General features: G+C 39.9%; 2 protein-coding genes across 2 annotated transcripts in view; both read right to left on the bottom strand.

The window, feature by feature from the left end:
* adi1 (acireductone dioxygenase 1) overlaps positions 1 to 22180 on the bottom strand; it is a 331967-nt gene that overhangs the window by 208090 nt on the left and 101697 nt on the right. The gene's annotated exons all lie outside the window — the stretch shown is intronic.
* Positions 18055 to 22180, bottom strand: part of eipr1 (EARP complex and GARP complex interacting protein 1) — a 67547-nt gene continuing 63421 nt past the window's right edge. Inside the window, exon 9 of the mRNA XM_072365705.1 lies at positions 18055 to 18314. Coding sequence (XP_072221806.1) covers positions 18140 to 18314 — 175 coding nt within the window. The 3' untranslated portion in view covers positions 18055 to 18139. The remainder of the gene's footprint in view (positions 18315 to 22180) is intronic.

Here is a 22180-nt window from a genome sequence, read left to right as displayed (position 1 = left end):
AGACTGTTTCCATTACCACATTTTTAAAAGATGAGAGTGACATCAAAGAACTGAGGTTTAGGAACTGAAAAGATCAACGAAGGAAGGTAGTGCAGGCTTGGAGGATAAGCAAGTTTACGAAGCTACTCGAGCAAAGAGTACAGATAATGTTATGGATCTTGGATAACGAGAAAAGACACAACGGTGTTTTGCCAGTTTTCAAAATGTTTCTTTCACCGCTTGTTGAAAACACTGAAATCAGTAATTGAACTTGGTCAAATTAAGATTTATTAGAGTTAAAGCATGAATAATAAGCTAACTGTGGCTGTTCACACTGTAAAAGTGAGTTAAGTGAAAATCAGTGGCTAGAAAAGGACTACAAAAGATTCTGATTTTGGCAGCAGAAGAACAGACCATAACCACCAGACCATAAGCACCATGAAAGCAGGAGTCTGCTCCAGCTAAACTACAAAATCAGCAACTGAAAAAACTAACTTATGTGCAGATAGATGGTTTGGAACAAACAAAAATCTCCCCTCATATAGACTTATGGCCTTTTAAAATGGGAAGACTGGCAGTTAGTCCTTTGTGACAGTTTGACTTACTTATTTTTGAGTCCACATACATATAAAAAGAGAAAGTTATGTTCTAGAATAAGAATTATGATTAAATTCTTTGTTTTTACTGTCTCTGTAGCAGTTCCGCTGTAAAACTGAAAGGTCTTTCAGTTGCACTGGCCGGTGGGGATGGCAAAGCTTGTCCGAGTCATCCATCATCGCTGGGGAAACTTCCAACCTCTGGTGGGACAGCTGTTTGGGCAGTGACACCAGCGTACCAGTCGTGGCCCCTACATCTGCTGCAGGGTTGATGTTGACAGGGTCATCCGTGGTTTTGTGGAACATAACAGGCAGTCAAGCGCTGTCTGCAGCAGACGGACTGAGAGGCACAAAACAGAGGGTCAGGGGGTTCGAGGCAATATTTTAGATGGAAATTAGTTTAGGATCTAAGTTGATTTTATATCCAGCTTCCTGCTCTACTTCTCTGGAGGAAAATGGAGTAGCTGGCTGACCAAAAACGACATGTAAACTGGTCCTTGTGCTTGATTTATTTAATTTTTTTTAGATTCTTCAAATGTGTGCCCACCTTGTCTATGCTTCTTCTACTTACAGCAGAAAAAAAGTTGAAGTCATAGAAAGTAAAAATATGTTTTTTTCATCGATCCAGCCCTGCATTTTAAGCCTACAACAGAGCCTACAAAAAAAAACAAAAAAAAAACAAGTTATACTGTAGAAACGTGTATTGTAGTCAGACCAATCAGTATTCAAGATCTTTGTTGGAAGATATGGACGCTGTGTGCTCAAAAATCAAAAGAAGTTGTTGTTGTTATCTTGCTGTTATCAGCAACAAGTCCAAAAGCCAGGCTCTGTGATGGTTTGGGGGTGTATCAGTGCTTTTGGCAAAGTCCATTTTCACTTCTGTGATGGAAGCATTAATGCAGAAAAGTTCACAGAGACTGTAGAGCAACATCCATTCCTTCACATCCATGCATTTTTCAACAAGACAACATAAAAGCACATTCTGCACACATTACAAAGACATGACTGCGTGAGAAGTGGGTACGGGCACTGGACTGGCCTGGCCTGCCTGCAGACTGTCCCCAACAGAGAATGTTGGAGAGTTTTGAAACAATGACAACCCTGTACTGTAGCAAACTTTAAGACATGTTTGCGGGAAGAATGGGACGAAATAAAACCTGAAACCCTTCATCCCTTGGTATCCTCAATGCCAGAACATTTTTTATGTGTTGTAAGAAGGAATGGAAACATTAATAAGTGGTAAAAGCCTAACTGTCCCAACTTGTTTTTGGATGTATATTACCAAATATTAAATATCTTCCACACAATATGCAATTAAATAGAGAAAAAGTGAATGAATCACCTTTTTTAAAAAAGCATCCCCTGGGTTTATAATCTGAGATTACTTTTTACAGCAGAAAGGTTTTAGATCTAACATAATTTCACAGTGTCCCCTTTTCCCTTCTGCCATTGTGCAGATTTTCAACAACACAGTAGTGATGTCCCTTTCTCATTTTTCAGGTCCTCTGATATCTCTATGAATGGACTCCTTCTTATGTATTTTTCTTTGAACTCTTCGGTGAGACGTATGATGGACACATACCCACAAATGAAGTAGAAAAATCAATTCTCCACAGTGACAAAACACATACAGGTGTTTTGAGAGTTTTATGAATTTATTCAAGAGACTAAAACTATCCCATTTACACACATCTAGTTAGGTCACCTTAGCTTTAGTGTGTCCTACTTCTATGAACTGTCCTCAAGTTTTTCTTACATTTTCTTTGTAATCTGAATTGAATTTATCAGACAGAAACAAGACACAGACATGATTTTATAAAGTCTTACAAATTAATTTGTAGAGTCAAAAGTCAAAGGTTTGGACACACTGAGTCTCGAGCCGGTGGCATGGGTATTAAGTCCCTATATAACAAGAATTACAAAATAAGAGTGTCTGCGTCCTTGGTACAGAATAAAGCTTGTTTACAGTGCATATTGGACTCAGCCAGAAATCCTGTTTGTAGGGTTCATGGACAAGCTCTCAGGGTGAAGTAAGCGAAGGGTAGGTGTCTGGGTTGGGAACCTCAGGGTTGCATCTCAGCCTTTTGTGGATGATGCCACTCTGTTGGTTTCTTCAAGCCATGACTATGCGAATGGGAATGGGAACAGTGCACAGCTGAGTGTGAATGAGTCTCAGTGCCTCAAGCGGTGGAATTTAAATATCTTGGGATCTTGCTCATAAGTGATGGCTAGTTGGAGCGAAAGAAAGAAAGATGGATTAAGGTTTTGTCAGCAGCAATGAGACCACTGCATCAGTCTGTTGTTGTGAAGAGGGAACTGAGCCGAAAGGGGAAGCTTTTGATTCACTGGTCTATCTACATTACAACCCTCCACTATAGTCACAAGATTTGGGTAGTTGCTGAAAGAATGAGATTGCGTTTGACATTTGTTTCCTTCAATGAGTGTCTGGGCTTAGCCTCAGAGAGACGGTGAGAACTCGCACATCCTCTGTGACCTGACCTTGGATAAGAGAAAGATAATGGATGGACGTCGTCTGGACCCAGCCTGGGTCTTCACCTAAACACAGTAGGGACCTGAAAAATGTTATACACTGATGCAGCATATCCAGCCTGGTAAACATTTTTTCCTCGAAGAATAAGAGAGAATTCCAAAGGGATGAGTGTCCTATGCTTGTAGGATGTCTGCAAAGAAAGTTTTATGTTTTTATTATGCCCAAATGTGCTCTTAAAGTACTGAATGAAGGGGCTGTCACTGTGCCACCTATAGCAGTGGAGTTGTACATACTTAAAACAGTACATTGATTTCCCTCATATGCTTGCATCATTGGACCTGGATAGTAGTCTAATTAAATGGCCCAGCTGAGTTACAACTGTAGCTTGACTTTCCTATGCATGAATACATCCTGCACTACATGCAGTCCAAAACAAAAGGAGCCAGGAGAAATTTACATCAATAGATAAGACTGTATAGGGGGGATATTAATGCGGTTCCTGGAAATGTACTACCGAATGTTACTGAAAAAAAAGTAAAATGATTGTCGACTGAGGTCACTATAGGAACCAAATGGGTACAAGCCGTTAATGAAAATACGGTAGACTTGTGCATGCTTTAAAATAAGTATGTTTTATAAGAACAGACCTTGAGTAAGGTAAGAGTGTAAAATATTAGACAATAGATATGTTTTCATCCTGCCATCAAGTTAAAGTGATCTTTTAAAAGAGCGAACCCATATTCAGACATTACAATCTCATAACCAATTTCACATAAATGGAAATATTACCCTTAAACAAACTATATATTCATTTCAGTTAAAAAATAAGACTTTACTCTCCTTTAAAGAATACAACCAGCGGTAACCTTGGCTGATGTCATCTTTAAACTCAAAGTCAACAACAAATAAAAGAGGATCAGCAAGACCAGGTGGTCAAAGTGTGGGGAGGAAAAAGGAAATGTGATGTCATAAACACAATGAGGAGGAGGAAGGATGAAGTCATTTTGGAGTTCAAACCCACAAACACGCCTGAAAAGCTGATGGGAGGCGAGGAAGCTGCTGATGCTCCTCTCCTCAGCTGCTCCACCCAGGCAGCGAGCTTCTCCTCTCACCTCCCCTGCTGAGAAGTCTGCTTTCATGTTCTTTTCAAAGTCTCAGGTAGTATTACCCAGGGCAACCTTGACAGAGCCTGGGGCAAAGGCAACGCGCCGCTCTGTAGCGGCACAAACCCTCTCTGCAACACATGCGCACAGTTATTCAAGCATCCATGTTCCCTCTTCTCACCCACCCACGCGCTGCCTTCACACACACATACACACACACACACCCTTTGATTGTCTCAACGCCGTGGCTGTCATTAAGACTCATTAAGGGGGATGGTTTTATTGAAGGCGGTCGTGTCGAGGCATCCGCTGAATTATTCATGCGCTCCTTCCTCTGTCTTGAACACGCACACTTTCTCTCACACACATATAGACACACACATGGCTGAGATGCAGGAAGCTGGAGCAGACTAGAGAGGGAGATGCAGCCTATATAGGTCACTTCCTCCTCCACCCGCATCACTCAGAGAAGTGGAACTAGAAGGCTGGAGGGAGGGAAAGAGACAGAGAGTGAGGCTTATTATAGCAGGCACACACACACAAACATACAGATACACACAAAGACCACAGCGGATAACAGAGCATACACCTCTGAGAATAGATTGTCACAGCTATGAATGAAGCTCTGAGCAGCTTGAATGTAATACTAATTCGTTGTTGAGGGGGCTGATGGATGGACTTGTCGTTTTGTGTGTGTGGGCACGAAGGCCAGTACCCACAGATCTAAAGGAATTGATCAGATGCCTGCCATTTCATCACATGAGCCCCCCTCTGTGCGAAACCTACAGAGTATGCATGAATTGGATACACATTTACATTTAGTTTGATCATATATTCTATTAAATATTCATAACACACAGTCAGGGTTAAATATGCACAATCATGTGGCTGCAAAAGAGAAAAGAAACGGGAGCTAAGTGTTGTGGGTAAAAGCACACTGGAGGCTAAAATAATTAAACTGTTATGTTGATTAAGGTTAATGACAGTTGGAGTCTTCTTTTTTGTTCTTCCAGACATTATTTCGTCAGTTATGATGAAATTTGCTCTTTAGATTGATAGAGAAGATAGCATTAGAGGTGTGCAAACTTCTAACCAGGCATGTCCCCGCAGCTATGGTTAAAAAACAGACCTCCAAAGTTTCACACGCAAGAACCAAAACAACTAGTTAAATGTTCCACAAAGGCTGTTGTAAACATCCGTCACCATTTACGGACTGACTTCTTGGCTCACCTTTAACCTGCTGTTCATGCATCGTTTTCTACTCACAGTTTCCCGGGACAATGAGCGTAAGTGAAGTGGAGTGAGTAAATGGGTGTAGAGTATATACTGATGTGTAAAAAGGATCTATTGTTTAAGTGCCTTAAAAAAAGAGAGTAAAAAGCTGAGGCTGTTTGGTAGTGAGGCTGCACAGTAATGTTACAGTCTGTCAAGTTTATACGCTGGGCCTGTAGGCTTACTGTAAACTTGAGATGAAACACACAAATTCAACATGTATACAAAAATGACAGGCACTAGGTGTTGCATGATTAAATATTTGCCGCAAATAAACAAAGTGATGCAAGACGCAAAAACTAATATGGAAATGTCTCTCGAGGATACTAATTGCAATGGATATGTCAGTGTTACCAAAGGCATCTCAGCTGAAGGCATCTCTTTTCTTTTAAATTTACCTGACATGCCAGTAAGTTTGTTACACTAAACCATTTAGTCAGTCTGTTTGGATCCTGTTGGAAAATGAAAAAACTTAGTAGGTGACTGAATGGAGCGTCCATCACCAGTCTTCTAACAAGCCGCAAAAGAGCAATGTGAGTTAGATACATTTCTATAGACTTGGTTTGAAGTAAATAAACTTCTTTGGGTAGGGGGCGGTGAAGGCTATGAATGAAGGTGGTAAAGGCTGTGCTGCTACAGGTTATAATAAAGCAGAATGAGTAGATTTCCTAGCAGAAAGCAAACCTCAAGGAAAGAAGAACAACTGTGGTAGACATCTACAAAGGGAAAACGGTGAGAGCTCTTACATTTTCTGGGAATATCTGGGCTATTATTTCAGATCTGGGAAGACGTCAGATGGTCACATACCATAAATTCCGAACTACAAGCCGCTACTTTTTTCCTAGGCTTTGAGCACCGCAGCTTATGATACGGTGCGGCTAATATATGTTTTTTTCATGCCGCCAAAAACATTTTGCCTTGTAACATTAGACCAATAAAATTGACAAACAGTTCACAGAGAAATTGTATGATAAATGGAGCACACTTACACTACTAAATTACTGTAAATTGGTCATTTATATTCACCCTCAACATGGAAAACAAACGAAGAAATGCGATTATATTCAGGTGCGCTCTATAGTCCGGAATTTACGGTAATTGTTTGATGACTCACAATGGAAACAGCTGGTAAGTCACATTTTTTTAAATCTTTGCTGGTCAGATGGGATTCAGAGTTCTTTTCAGTCACCCTAATGAGCATCAAGTGTTCTTCATAACAGGGAAAAGCAACCTCAAGTTAGCATATTTTTTCAATTTTATAGTTTCAATTAAACTTTATCATATTCACATTTTCTAGTTGCGAATGGCAATAATAATGGCCAGCCAGTGATGACTGTCTTTACTCCTAAACAGAGTAAACAGCTGCAAGCTCACGAGAAGCCTTTGAAGATGCAAAGTTTGCCCTACTGGACAGCGAATGTGCATTTGTATTATCAGATCAACAAACGCTTGCTTTTGTTGGACAGTTATGTAACTTGGAACCCCAAAGTAGAAGGAGAATGTTAGTAGGGAAATCACTGGAAATAAATCACTCCATCAATTAGTCCAATCATCCCCTGACTGACTTCTATCAACAACAGAATGATTTTAAACAGGCTAGGAAAAAAAGATCAGACTGGATAGAGTTTAGGCAGAATAATCACTCAGCGGTAACGCTTTTGAACATGTAATAATGAATGACAAACCAGGTCCTGGAAATTACACCCTGCAATCAACTCAAACCAGCAAAGTTTTAATTCCCCACGAGTTGAGTATTCATAGAGTTCTGAGTTGTGCAGCTAAATTGGTTTTAATGGGTTACATGGGGTTACATTTGTGGGCTGCTGATTGACAAAGACTGACGTATTTACTTATGTTTATGCATGTTCATGTTTATGCATTTGGGAAGTACAGAAAGAGAAAGTGCAGGAGAGGGAATAGGGAAGTACAGGGTTAGTGCTAGGGTAGGAGATGCTCTCTGAAGAGCTGGGTCTTCAAGAGTTTCTTGAAACTCTGGGTCTTCAAGAGTTTCTGGACCATCTGCAGAGGTTTCACAGCACAGGCTGGGAAACTAGTCAGGAGGGCGTTGCAGTAGTCAGGGCGAGAGAAGACCATAGACTGCACCAGGAGCTGAGTGGCGTGTTGGGTTAGATACGACCTGATCTTTCTTATGTTTAACAATACGAAGCGGCACAATCAAGTGTAGGAGGCAACATGATCTTCAAAGGTCAGTTGGTCATAAATCATGACACCCAAGTTTCTAGCTACCTTTGACGGAGCAAGAGATAGGATTCAGTTTGGATTCAGATGCTGTGATTTATGATTGGTTTGGCTGGGAAGACAAGCAGTTCAGTTTTTGAGAGATTTAGTTGGAGGTGATGGGCTTTCATCCATGTTGATATGTCAGAGAGACAGTCTGAGATTTGTGTTGAGACCGTGTGGTCGCCAGGTGGGAAAGACAGATAGAGCTGGGTATTGTCGGCATAGCAGTGGTATGAAAAGCCATTTGATCGGATGATCTGGCCCAGTGTGGTGGTGTATATGGCAAAGACAAGAGGTCCCAGTACTGAACCTGGGGGGATACTTTGAATGGCCATCCAGTAAGATATGATTCAAACAAGGAGTGTGCTCTCCCTGTGATGCCCATGCTAGACAGTATGGACAAAAGGATGCCATGTTTGACTGTGTCAAATGCAGCCGATAAGTCAAGCAGGATAAGTACAGAGGACTTAGCTGTTTTATTATTTTAATGGGTTCTGTATGTATGCGTGCTTCTGTAGTCTGGACTGAGACTGCCTTGTGTTTATGTGGCACTTATTTTTCAGTCATCATAGGGCATACACACTGCTAAATCTCTGATGTGCATCACATTCAGAAGTAATGTTTAATGTTTATTTTTCATAACAAGGTAAAGAAGTGACCAGCAGAAGAGATGACGTTTACTTTGATAATCTGTAGGATTGGCTGGGATGACCAAAAGCTCAGTCTTTCAGAGTTTGAGTTAAAGGTAGTGCTCCTTCATTCACGTAAGTTCAAACAGTTTCCTCCTGGAGTGAAAGATGGGTCTGACAGCTGAAAGCCCGTTTGTATGTACATCTATGACCTTCATCCAAATAAGGCTTTGTTGGTTGAAAATACTGACCTTGAATGTGTAAAACGGGTACATAAGGCACATAGAAATTGTCTGAGTCAGAAGAATGTTTTTTTTGCTTTTTTTTAAGCTGATTGGATTTTTGTATATATAAAACAGTATTTTTACCAGCAGGTTTGCCAATTTCATGTGATACTGAGCAGGAAAACACAAACCTTTGAGTGAGCTGCTATGATGAAACCCTGGAAGGCCATCGCCTGAATACCAAGTCCCTGACTGGCATCAGCGCTGAGAAACGGGCACCTCTATGCTTGCTCGCTTGACAGGCTAACACAGTGTGGAGACGAGTGTGTGTGTGCGCTGTGCTCTTGGGCTCACAGGCCCAATATCACAGCAAAGGTTCACTGCTTCTCCTTGTCACCTGGGTTCCTCTGTCCTCACCTGATGTCTTGTCAGTGACCCAAATGTCAAGTGCATCTGTGCCTGAGTGTGTGTGTGTGTGTGGTCAACTGGGCAGAGGAGAAGACTGATCTGGGTCAGGCAGTTCCCACGAGTTTGTCCAAGCGCTCTGCAGTGGATGACATGTCTGATGTGAGCGAATGAGCACGGAGGAGAGGGGTAAGGAATGAGGGGGTGCAGCATGACAGAGGAACAGGGGGATCAGGGGTAGACACAGCCATTCCATGGATACACACTCAGGCATGTTGTTTGTGAGCTGCTTCTGGTCAAAGCAAAATTGCGTTCACAGTTGCATTGAAGATTACAGTTTTTTACCAGGACACATCACAAAGCTGTATAACAACGTTTCAAGCCTCTAGACATGGGTGCAAACAGTCTCAGATTCCCCGTTAATGAGTCCACATCACGTCTACTTTGTTCTCCTGCAAGCAGACAAATGAGAAGAGTAAAGAAATAGCCATAAGCTGACCCAGCTTAACTCTTATCGGGACTCTCTTCCCACTTTGTAAATTGATCATTTTTCAGCATGTTTGGTTCAGCTACTCTGAGGACAGCAACAGTGTGACAGCATATGGATTATTCCCCCTAGTGTTCCTCGTGAGGAATTGTTTTTTTTTTAATGATCATGTTCTTTTCAGCATTGGCTGTTAGCAGTTTTTCAGTTAAATTCTCAAATATGTTAAAAAAGTACTTCGTAAGGGTTAGAAAACTGTACATTGTTACAGTTTAATGCTCACTGGTTGTCATCTCACAAAGTTCAAGCCTGGATTGTGAAACTGCTACATGGGTGTATTTAAAGGCGTTCCAATCTAACAATTTCTGCTCTCTCAGCACTTCGTCTAATGTTTCATATACACACTTGGTAATCCAAATTCTGAGTTTTTTCCTCGTTGGATGTTGGAAAATCCTAACTAACATACTAAAAACAAGCTTTAAACCTCTGCCAAACGTCACCTATATATGCACCAGTTCTTTATGTTAGCTTCTTAATTCTGACATTCTCTGGTCTCCAATCACCAATTCTTGATGAATCTGTTTTATTTTTAAAATATTCTTACATTATCTTCCCCTGCTGCTTATTCAAAATGTCTTGGTTAGTTTCATCATTGTCCTAGGCCCCAACCCTGCAACCCTGAGTCCTGCACATCCACAAATGACACAAATTTGTGCCGAAATAAAAAAATATTTTACATACATTACGTTAAATTATGTTGTCATGCAACAAATAAGCAATCACCTCAACTGATGCAATTAAAACACATATTGATTTGGAAGTATTTCAGAATTTTGCATGAAGCAGTCTGTCTGTCCAAGTTCAAAATTTAGAAATGTATAAATGGAAAAATTTTAGACGGGAAAAATACAACTCTTTGTGACTACACTTACATTCATTTTGTTATTTTTAATGTGATATTTGTAAGTCCCCAGTGATATTATTCTCCCAATTATACCTTTAACGACAAACATTAGATGTCCTTATTTTTACAAAATTCCGTGGTCATCCCACTTTAAACAAACACAAAAAATTAAAGATGATGCCCCTGTCAGTAGTTCAGTGTGAGATGGTCTTTGCATCTAATTGTCGGAGAAGATTTCAGAACAGGTTTTGTTTGTCTAAATGCTTAATTTATAACCTGAAAAATTAAGAAAACTGTAGGGATACTGCTGTCTATCTGTAAGGATTCTACTAAACCAAATCGAACCCATAATTTATCCTTATATTAAAAAGGACTTGATCTTGCTTTTTTTTTTTTTTAAACTTCCAAGTTATGCAAATGTTTCTTGTTTTTTGTTGGGCAGATATACACTTCTCTATAATTCTAACTTAAACTTAGTTATTAGGTAAAATATAAAAAAAAAGAAAGAAAGAAAATCACAGAAAAGTCAGCATATCAAATAAACCTCTTACTTTCAGTAACAGAAAGAAAGGATGTGAAAGAAAATTTATAGAATGCAGTTTTAATATCAGAATCTATGTGGTATAATCTCTCACTGAGAGCTGCTCTCACTACATAATAATGACTGACACTCCAGGTCCTGGAAATAATACTCAGCAATCAACTCAAACTACCAAAGTTTTGAAAATCCATCGTTAATTCACCATGGGTTGGAGCGTTCATGGAGCTCTGAGCTGTGCAGCTCTGACTAAATTGGTTTTAATGGATTTCATGGAGTGCCGTTCGTGGGCTGTTGATTGACAAAGAGGTTTGAGAGTTGCCACAGTCCCTGCTTGTCCTCTGTCCCCGAGCTACGCACCACTGACCAAACACATACAAACTGTCAGTCTGTATTGCCAGGATGCTGGTGATGGGCTCAGCAGTCACTTCAATCATTGGGCGATCAGACTCACATCCAGAAGCAGGAGTCACGAAGTGAAGCGGGACGATGATGATGTGCAAGCTTTTCATTTAACTTCAAATAAAAAAAAAGAAGGAAAGAAATCCCACGAACAGCATGACAATATTGATATATTGATATATATATATATATATATACCAAAAGGTCAAAGATGAACAGTGTCTGAAAGTGATGCATCTGGACCTTCAGTTGTTGGCCCAAGCCTCATCAGAAATAGCCTCCATGGATGGGGTGGCTGTCAAGAAGCCATTCTTAAGGAAGGGAAAAGGCTGAGCTATGACAAATGACAAAAGAAGTGGACTGAAAATCAGTGGCAACAGGTCTTATGGAGGGATGAATACTCCCAGAGCCCGGACCTCCACATTATTGAAGCAGTGTGGGATCATCTTGACAGAGAATGGAACAAAAGGCAGCCAACATCCAAAGAAGAGCTTTGGGATGTCCTTCAAGAAGCCTGGATAACTATTCCTGAAGACTACATAAAGAAATGACAGAAAGCTTGTCTAAGAGGGTTCAGACTATGCTGGAGAGTAAAGGAGCTGAGATTAGATATTGACTTTAGAATTCTGCAATTGCCTTATCAACTGTATTTACATTTATGTTTGCATGTTTTAGAAAAAAATCACTGCACTTATTTCCTCTTTTCATGAAATTATACAAAGAAATGAGGGATGGCTCAAGACTTTCACACAGTCCACAGTAACCTGATGTCTTTCTGAGGCAGTTCGCTCTCCACTGAGAGACTGTGAGGGCATGGGGGTGGGTGTCTGCACTGGACATGAGAAATGAGTACAATTACAGCTTTTGAGAGGTAATTATATGTGTGTTGTGGTATCAAGGATTCATAAATAATGCTGATCTACTCTGTGTGCTTGTTTGGTAATTAAAGAACAATGAGGAGGGAGAAAAGGAGCTGGGGACATTGTGATGGTACCTCGTCCACTGTCTCCTTTCACCCTGGAAGAAAGGAAGGCTGGTAAGCTGGACAAAGGTGAATTATATCAAGGTTACAAGGAGAAAACAAGAGCGGGGGGGGGGGCTGAAAGAACGAGCTTCAAAGCCGAGCCTGGAGAGCTCAGCTTGTGGCTCAATTAGAGCTTTGAAAGGGACCATACTGGACTGTGAAGGTTTCCTGGAAAACACAATCCAAATACAGACAAAGGCTCCTGCTCCTCAAATTTCAGTGATCGCTGCAAAGTCTCTGCTCACCCCTTCCCATGCAGTTTATCTTCTCCAGAAGCGATAGGATGGTAAATAAGTAGCTTACGGCACAACGGAGCTTTTCCCCGACTACAGTCTGCTTATCAGTGTTAAGTAGTTATCCTTGCACACTCTGAGCTAACATCAAAAGTGATGGGACCACGTTTCATCGGGGCTTCTGCTGGTACAAAGCTAAGAGCCTGAGAACGCACTAACAAAGAGTGTGCTAGAGCTCGGGTGCATATAGGTTAACATTTAACAGATTTTCTGCCAGGTCTATTTGCTTGTACAGTATGCCTGTTTCTAATGGTTTGTTTATTTTTGGTTCTCTACAGGCTTTTTTTTACCCTTGAAATCTCATCTCTTGATATTTCTATTCATTTGAATCACTGTGAATCCAAAACCCACACACCAAAGATTGAACACATAAATTCTGTATCTGCGTGAGTCTGAAAGTCATTAAACTCACCATTAACCCCAGTGAGGACCATACACACTCATCCCACCTCTTCAGCTCACACAATCCTAACATACATGTCTTGCTCCTCTCCTCCCATGGGTGCCTTCTCCTACTATCAGTCAATCTTTCTCCTCTTTGTCTTCTCTTCCTGCAGAGAGCAATGTCTTTGTGAGTAATTTTCATTTCAAGGGGTCATATAAATTCTGCTCCATGTAAATGAGTAAAACTCTCAAAGGTAATAATCACCTGAATACCCGCGCTCGCGCACACAAACTCGTAGACACCCCAGGTGGCTCCATATTGGTTTTCTGACATGAATAAATAATTAAATGAAATCTAATTTTTTCTGATTTCATTTCCACAGCAGTCGAGTCCAATTCCGCCTCCACCCTTTGAAGACGACACTCAGGTGACCCACAGGTACAATTATCCCCATTCAAGATGTTACACAAACACTCATGTTTTAGTATTGCGACATATTTCGTGTGTAAGGTATGTCCCAGAGTGGATTGGAACTATTTACAGAGATAAAATGAGCAGAAGTAAATTCAAAATACAGCAGACCTCTGGAACCATCAGTTTCCTCATACTAGGCCTGAACATGAGATGTAAATGCTCCCTATAACTTCAGTCCAGAAATATAAGAAAAGGTCCCAGCAACATAAATATTTCAGTCATGTTTCCTGTCTCAACAAAGTTCTCTCCAAGGTGAGTGCACAAATGCACCTGAAGCTGCCTGCAGCTATTATAACATCTTCATCTTTTGTTACGTGCAAAGAAGATCAGAACCTGAGGAAACCTGGGCCCAGTCACCTTTTTTTTCAAGAGTAAGTACTCCAGGAGGACACTTGCTTTATTCAGCTCAATTCACACTCTGTCCTGTATTTTTTAAAATAAATATATTAAAGTACATGAGTACAATAGTCTACAGTGGTCAGGTTTCCATTCACGACTTGAAGCAAATCTGAAATCTTTAAAAATAATTTAAAAAGCTGCAAAAAATGTAAGTCAAATGTGAATAATCTAGGCTGCTTAGTTTCACCAGAGGGGGCAATACTAGCTCCACTGCTTCTGGATGTAATTCAGTAAAAGAAATAGTCATCTTAATAGGAAACAAACCTGTGGTGGACATCCACAAGAAGGAATCTGAGAGATATCTTTTTCAGGAATTACTTTAATCTCTGGTAATAGGTGGGATACTATGTCATAACTGGAAAGATGCCGGCCAGTCACATTAGTTTATCATTTGTTGGTTGATACCAGAAACAGGTGAGTAATTTTGTTTGCACGACAGATGAGATTCACAAAGGTGTTTCCATCCCCCCGTAAGCTTCAAGTTTTCAATGAAATAGGAACAAACCACTTTTTTATACGTTAGTGGAAGTTTTTCCAAGTTTCACTTTTTCTGGTTGATGGAAACCTGGCTAATAGTTGCTTAAAAAGTGGTTCTCAAACTTTTTTTAGTCACCATCCTCCACAATAAGCATCAAAATCAATAACAATATCCCTCAAGAAAAAAAAAATTTCATCTAGTCCAATACAAATGATATCACTGGTACAAACGATGCACTGTATAAACCATGTGTTATTTTTCATAGTGTGTTATTATATTTCTTTATTATATTAGATTAAGTGTTACAGCTAATTGCTGTATATATATTTAGGCCGTGTTTACATATGTTTATGGAGTATCTATTTACTTTGTATTTTGTAAATGTGTATTTAAATCCTACTTTTGTCACAAATGCATACTATAAATTTAATAACAGATAACTGTAAAAATGACTCCACAGCTCAACTGCAGATGACAGGTTTTAGTTTTCAGTTGACGACATGATGTTTTTGGAAAATACTGCAGCAGAATATATGGAATATTCCATTCATCTATTTTCAATATTTGCTTTATCCAACTCAGTATATACAAAGGGAGAACATGAAAAACTTCACATAGAAAGGTCTTGGGCAGGATTTGAACCAGGAACCTTCTTCCTGTGAGGTGGCAGCGCTGACCACCACTCCACCATGGAGCCCCATACTGGATATTCTTTCTATCAAATCTCTGTTATGACAATCAGTGCATAGTAGTTACTATAAATTGTCACACTAAAAAGGCGCCTTCATAGATTTATGCAAATACTGGCTTTTATCAACAGACAGTTTGATGATTGGTCATAAAGCTGTGTTCATATCAGCTGCTGGATGTTCTGTATGGAGAAGGGAAAATATCCACCTCTGCTTTTTTTGACTTAAATATTCATACGTGTGCGAACACATGCTGCTTACCCGCAGATGTCTTTACACACTGGTAGAGGAGAGAACAAATATGACTATAAGTGGCACGCGTGTTTGTCTGCATTACACGTTTCCAGATGGGAAAGATTCAGAGATTACCTGTATCTCCTCACAGATGCCTCCTTGCAGTAATTGACTGCAGGGTAACAGAGGTTCTCTATGTGTGTGTGTGTGTGTGTGTGTGAGCAGGTTCTGTTATTAGACAAATTCATTCTGTATTCAGCCACAGCGCTGCCTGCTCCGACTGGCATAGCTAATGAAGTGTCCATGCCCCTCCCTCCTATTGTGCGTGTGTGAGAGCATGTGAACGTGTGATCCATGAAGTCAAGCTGCAATTAAAAGACCTGTCAATGGTGTCTGCCATAACAGAGACTCGGACTGTCACTATCGACCAGCCTCAGCGCACACGGTGTACATATTCAGAGGAGGAGGGCATGTGGATGACAGGAGGAGAGACGGGTGAAGAGTGAGGGATGCAGGAGCAGTGAGATGATGAAAATAAACACTAGATAGTTCATCTGTTATTGCATTTGGTCAACTATCATTGAGTGTTTGGATAAATGTGAAGAACTGTAAATCATAAAAGAATTAACGAAAAAAGAGGGACTTTTGTGTCAGCTGTTCAGTGATGTTTATCACAGACACATAGTGTCTTTTTTTCACTTTGCTTATGCTTTTAAGTCAATATTGGATGGAAGCGGTTCCAATCCAATCAATAAAACCGTCGGACAGTTAATTCATAATTAATAGACCTAAAATCAACACAATTTTGATATCAGAGTAAAAGTTTAAGCTATTGTGCCTTGAAGCCTCCTCCACTGGTTACAGAAACACAACAAAATGTAATTCATCAAAGGATCCAAAGCATGACACATCCACTAAAAACAGCGTCTGGTGTTGTGATGACTAAAATTAACATATTTTCTGAAAATTTTTCAGAAATCAGTGTCACTGACTCATTGTCATAATGCTGTTATTTACTCTCCAATTTGCAGTTTTGATTAGGCAGAAGTGAGAATGTCAAGTCTGACTCTGGCTTGCTCGGATGCAAGTTTTTTCATCGCAGCCAGGCTTTCTTTGTGTTAGCTGCTCGACAAACGTAATCCTCCACTCAGAGATAATGTGTACAACGACGGTGGTTCTGATCTTTCTTTGTTAACCAGGCTCTTTTCTACAGGCTCTGTGCATGCTTATATAAAGACGGATGTTTCATGCGTCATTTGATGCTTGTTCTAACAATAGACACCTTATTTCTAAAGCAGGTTGCATGACTGGAGAGGTGTGAAGAAAAAACATTAAAGGGGGGGGCAACAATGTTGCTGTAATGAAGACTAAACAGAACTGCCATCAAGAAATTCTCGATATAGCTGTACAAATTAGTAAATTAAAGGGGACATATGGGAAATAGCTTTGTGGGTGTGTTTCAGAGCATATTTGGATGCTGAAGTCACTACCAGCTCAAAACTCAACTGTGACATTTTGTTTTGGGCCCATAAAATGTGACATTCAGAGACCTCAAACTTAACGTCTCTTTACAAGGTTATCCAGCCTCCTCCCTCTGTATGCCAATATATTTTCAACCTCAAATCCTTTATTTGCTGTGCCTCGGAAGTTTAAAGTCTTTTGCTCTCGCGTTGCTATTAACATCAGTCCTCCTCATTAGTTATAACATTCACATAACTGGAGAAATAAATGAGCTAATGATGCTCTACCAGTACTACTATTATTTCATATCCTGACAAGTCCTAAATGGCGTTCTTTAGAGCAGCAGCAGCTGTAAATAAAAACAAACATCTGTTGAATTTTGCTCACATAAGACAGTTCTTAATGTTAGCCGCTAAAAACTGAAACAAAACACAGAGGAATGGAGTGAAAGTGAAGTCCAGAAATTATTGAGGCAATTTGTGACTGAAGGATTGTGGTGGGAGCTCTGTGTGGTGTCAATACCCGGCCATCAACCATAATGTTCTGAGATAACTTAACCCCTCAAGATGTGACTGACAATGAGATTGTGTCTAAATGTAGGATTGGTCGATGGTCCACCTGCAGAACCTGAGCGCCGGTGACCAGCGTGACTCTCAGGTTATTTACTGTAACCAGTAAATAATCGCTCTCACTACTAACTTAACTTGATACTTAAGAGGTGCATTTAGGTCTATCACTTCCCCATAATAGTATGGAAATCAACTTAATCTCAGAACAAATCAAAGGAAAGGAAATTCATTTTACTTCAATTCAATTATATAGACTCATTTTCTAATCTGTTACTGTAGATCCAATTTCATCCATGTAGAAAAGCCTAGTCAGCAATTTGGGACCAAATATAAAAACATATCGAGCCCATTCTGATTCTCCAACTGAACCCTTACCATGACAATGTGACATGTTATTAATGTTTTTGCAGTTACACGAAAGCAAAGCTTAAATGATGACAAGATGTCATGAAGTTTATTCAAATCCAGCTGCGTTGAAGGTTTTTTGTTAAAATGCAAAAGGCCTTCTTTGAAGCCACTACATGCAGGAGGATCTGTGCTGCTGATTAACCTGAATAACTTTTTCTAAGGTAACAAAAACACAACACTTCCTTATTTACGTGATTTTCATGTTTTTGATTTTGTGTCTTCAGACTCCAGTAATGTAATTTAGATTAGAGGAAAGAAATACTGGTTGAACAAAAGCAAAGTAATCACCATTAGCCACAGGAGAACACATGATGGTAAATAAGCAAGTGAAGCACAAAGTCACGCACTTATCCAGAGATCATTGTTTTACTTTAATCTGATCTTTTACAGTGATAAGTTGAACATATATACTAACACACGCACACACTCTCGCAGTCATTTTGGTCACTGGCCCCTCTCACAGCAGGATGCGGTATTTGAGGGCTCGGGGGACCCTGTTGATGACCAAGCGTCCGTCGTAACTGAGTGAGGCAAACAGCCAGGGGTCAGCTGATGACCACTCTGCTGCATACACGCTGTCCTCATGCTCCTCATAGGTGGACACCACGCTGTCTTTCAGGGGCTCCTTACTCCTGTATTAAATAAACACACAGACACACACATGATGCCAAGAAGTCGGCTATGTCAGTGTTTCCCAGTTCTGGTCTTCAAGACACGGTGCCTTGCATGTTTTAGGTGTTCCCCTGCTCCAACGCATCAGTTCTGCAGAGGCCTGTTTATGATCCATTAATGTGAGTGATGTGTTGGAGTGGAAAACATCTAAAATATGGTGGGCCGTGAGGAGCAGGTCTGAGAAACACTGAGTTACGGGACATGGAGAGAGGAATTCATTATGTCTTAACTATGCAGATTTAATTGTGAAAAAAATCGGTATCTTATCAACAGTATTCGATGGTATCCATAGGAACAAGCATCATCAGATCACCAGGCAACATCAGCACCGTTGGTGGGCAGAAGAGCTGCAGAGGTGCACACTTTCTAATTCTCAAAATTTCTGCATAAATGTGTCATAAAATATCATTTTAAGAACTTAAAGTGAAGCTTAACACAATAGGAGTTCACTATTTCTATCACACAACGTTAGAGAGGTGGGTGCAGGGTAGTTAAAATAAGAGTATTTGTCAAAAAGTGAACACCCTGTTTAAAAACTCAGAAAACATTCTGCCTGGCTCTGACATATTTCTCCCACTGCTGCAACAACTTGACAATAAATACAATTTTAGAATTATGATCCAGCATCATTGCCATCCCAAATTCCTTCCAAACTCCCTCCTGTAAGTAGTCCAGAGGGGAAACACTGACATAAACATTTGGATTTATCTTACACATTAACTTTTTCGCACTGACAGTAGCTGCTCCCTCTGGACTGCAGCCTAAAATAAAATCATTCTTAAGTGTGTCACTTGTATACATTCAGCGGGAAAGAAAAGAACAAAAGAGCTCATATGGGGGCACTCGACTGATCCGGACTAATACTGGGCTTAGACTGAGTTACATTGAGGATTGAAAGGTTTTCAGGGATAATGTCACCGAACAGTTTAACTGCCAACAGACTGTTATTTATCATACAGCAGGAGCCACATGTTTAGCAGTTTAAAGTGAAAGTTGGTCATTCACAATGTAATCAGACGCAGACAATCCTGGATGTGTAAATCAGATGAAAAAAAGTTATTTCACATCTGTAAAAACGTTTCTACATCAAGTGGGACAGGTCTGGAGCATTCACAGCTGCTTCATACACCATCACAGCAGAAATTAACAATAAAGACGAGCAGAAAGTTTTCTGTGAATGATCCATTCTATGAGTTTGGAGTTTTTGCTGCTTTCAGTAAAATGGAATTTACTAGAAACTGGGAGGGTAAGAAATCATCCCAGTGAACACTCAGCTGCTCGTGTGGAGTTTCATCAGGTCAGTCGGTGCTCCCAGAGTGAGCCCCCAGGACGAATTATGTTCAGATTATCATGTCGGTGTAGATTCTCAGTCATTCAGGTCATAGTAGTCCTGAGAGCTTGAATAAGAGCAACTGGACTTCAGTTGCCCTTATATAAGCTCTTAGGATTCAGATTATCATAATAATGTGGATAAAAGTGTCCTGGACCTCTAAATGTGGTCTTGGTGACTGGATCAGTGTTTTCACACCTGTTCTCTGTGAAGTCTACTTGTTATTGGATCACCCAAGTACGTCTGTTAGAACCAGACCTGAACAGGGCCTAAAAAGCACTCGCTGATTTAAAGGATGGAACTGAAATTAGTGGCTGGGCTCATCCAAAGGGGGAAAAAGAATCTCTAATCAAGATTTATTTCAACAATTTATAGGAAATTATTTTCTATGCAGTTAAAGTAAAAAGAATCTTCCTGAAATTGTAAACCCAAGATTTTAAAAAGAAAATAATGCATATAAGTTGGAGAAAATATTAGAATCTAATAAAGGATGTTTATGGTCTGTGAACATCCGTGTTTATCCAAGGACAAGACAGTGAGATAAACTTATTAAATACAACTGTAATATATCACAGAATGTTCAGTTTTGGATGTGTGGATTAATTGATAGATTGATAGTTTTCAGCAAAACTTAGAGGATTAGGTTCGATAGAAGTGATTCATTATCTATATTACATGCTGTGGAAAGGAGCTTCAGTGTTTCCTATATCATCTCATTTAGTATAGGAAACATCGTTTATGAAAGCAAAGAAAATTATCCAGTTGTACTAACTGTGATTCATGTCCATAGATTACAACAGACGTAACTAAAAATCAGTTTTTTTCCCCCGCTACTGCAGCCCAAAATGAACCACAGCTCTTCATGAGGTCAGATTCTTGTTGCAGCGTCCATTTTTCCTTCAATCTTCCCTTAACCTTATGATGTTTTCCAACAAGGTTAAGGAAAGGAGCACAGGGAAAAAAAACAGGAGGTCTTTTCTTTTTATATCTCTGAGCTGCAGATGAAGAATACCTTAATGTCACCACTGCCCCCGCGCATCTTAGCTGAAGCTGCGGCCCCCCACAACAAAGAACTGGATAAGCTTGTGCTGCAATAACATCTTGCTATGACACATTATTTTAGTTTCTCCTGTAATTCCTACAAAAACTAAAGCCTGCTTGGGTTGGGTTTGGTCTGGCCACTGGAGGAGTTGTGCACATAGTGTCCAGGTGCTGTTGAGTGGACATGTAGGTTATGTACAAGAGGGGTCAAAAACTGCAGTGGAAGAGTTGAAAGTAAAACCGAGTGGTGGTAATTAGGAAGAGGAGTTGATAATTGTGGGTGAGAGTCAGAAGCTGAGCGTAAGAGCTGATAGTTAAGGCTGAGAGGGGGAATGGGACCATAATGACTGGAGGACAGGGGCAGATTTGGACAGCAGAAACCATTACAAAGAGGATTTTCCTGCAATTTTAAAATCAACTGTAAATGGTACAGAGAAAAAACCTTCAAAGTGTTTAGACAGTAACACATTTCTCATGTTTTACCTCTACTTTTATCATTCTCAGTGTCGAAGAATGTGAGAGTGAAGGTTCAGGCAGTCAGATTTAATCTTCGAGGATTATTATCAAATGAACAGGTTAAAACACATACTGCACATTTCGTTACACTCTGGCAATTTGTGTCATTAGGCCACTCAGAGCACTGAAGAAGTACAAGCACAAGAAATGCAAATAGAAGAAATCTAATCAGAACCGACTGCTTGTCTTTACACAGTGCTGTAATTTCACATCTGAATTATAATACAACAACGAGCATTGCTGTCTGACAGCTTTAAAGACTGTCAAGACCCCTGATCAGGGGATGTTAAGTGAAAAAGGAAATCCTTGTTAGTGTCTCACAGGAGGGGCAGTGACCGATGATATTACAAACATCAATAACTTGCTGTGAAATTGATCACGTACCATTCAACCTCAATTTATTTTCCTCCTGTGTATTCAGAATTTGTGAATGTTGATGATTTTCTTGAAGGAAAACACCTGAAACCACGGCAGTTATCTTTATCGATTGTGCAACTCAATTTTCCCAATAGGTTCATGAACTTTTCAATGTTGCAGCACCAAAATATGAACCTTGTAACCTGATGACTGCAAGACAACTAAATCTGGATATATAACCCTGTAAACATGTAGAGACCTTACAGTAAAATGAAGACTTATTATCTTCAATGACAAGAGAATTCAAAACAATGTGTCCTTAATCTGTCAGTTAACATTATACGAAGTGTAGTAAAGAGAAAAATCTAATTAAAAGTCTGAAGACACTTTTTCAAATTAGTGCACATCATCCCCGGAGCATGAATCTTTGTATGTTTGGTGAAGCTCGACGACCAAAATGCCACAAGATGTTGCTTAGCAAACTTATTACATGAAACTCTTTGATTGTAATGGGTTAAATACTGGAATATTGTTTACTGTCATCTAAACCCATGAGAAGACAACTCTAACGATGACTTGATC

The sequence above is a fragment of the Leuresthes tenuis genome, unplaced genomic scaffold (assembly GCF_036924035.1).
Source record: "Leuresthes tenuis unplaced genomic scaffold, fLeuTen1.0.hap1 SCAF_15, whole genome shotgun sequence".
Lineage (NCBI taxonomy): Eukaryota > Metazoa > Chordata > Actinopteri > Atheriniformes > Atherinopsidae > Leuresthes > Leuresthes tenuis.
Note: the sequence above shows the minus strand (reverse complement) of the source record. Positions and strands in the feature narration are given on the sequence as shown.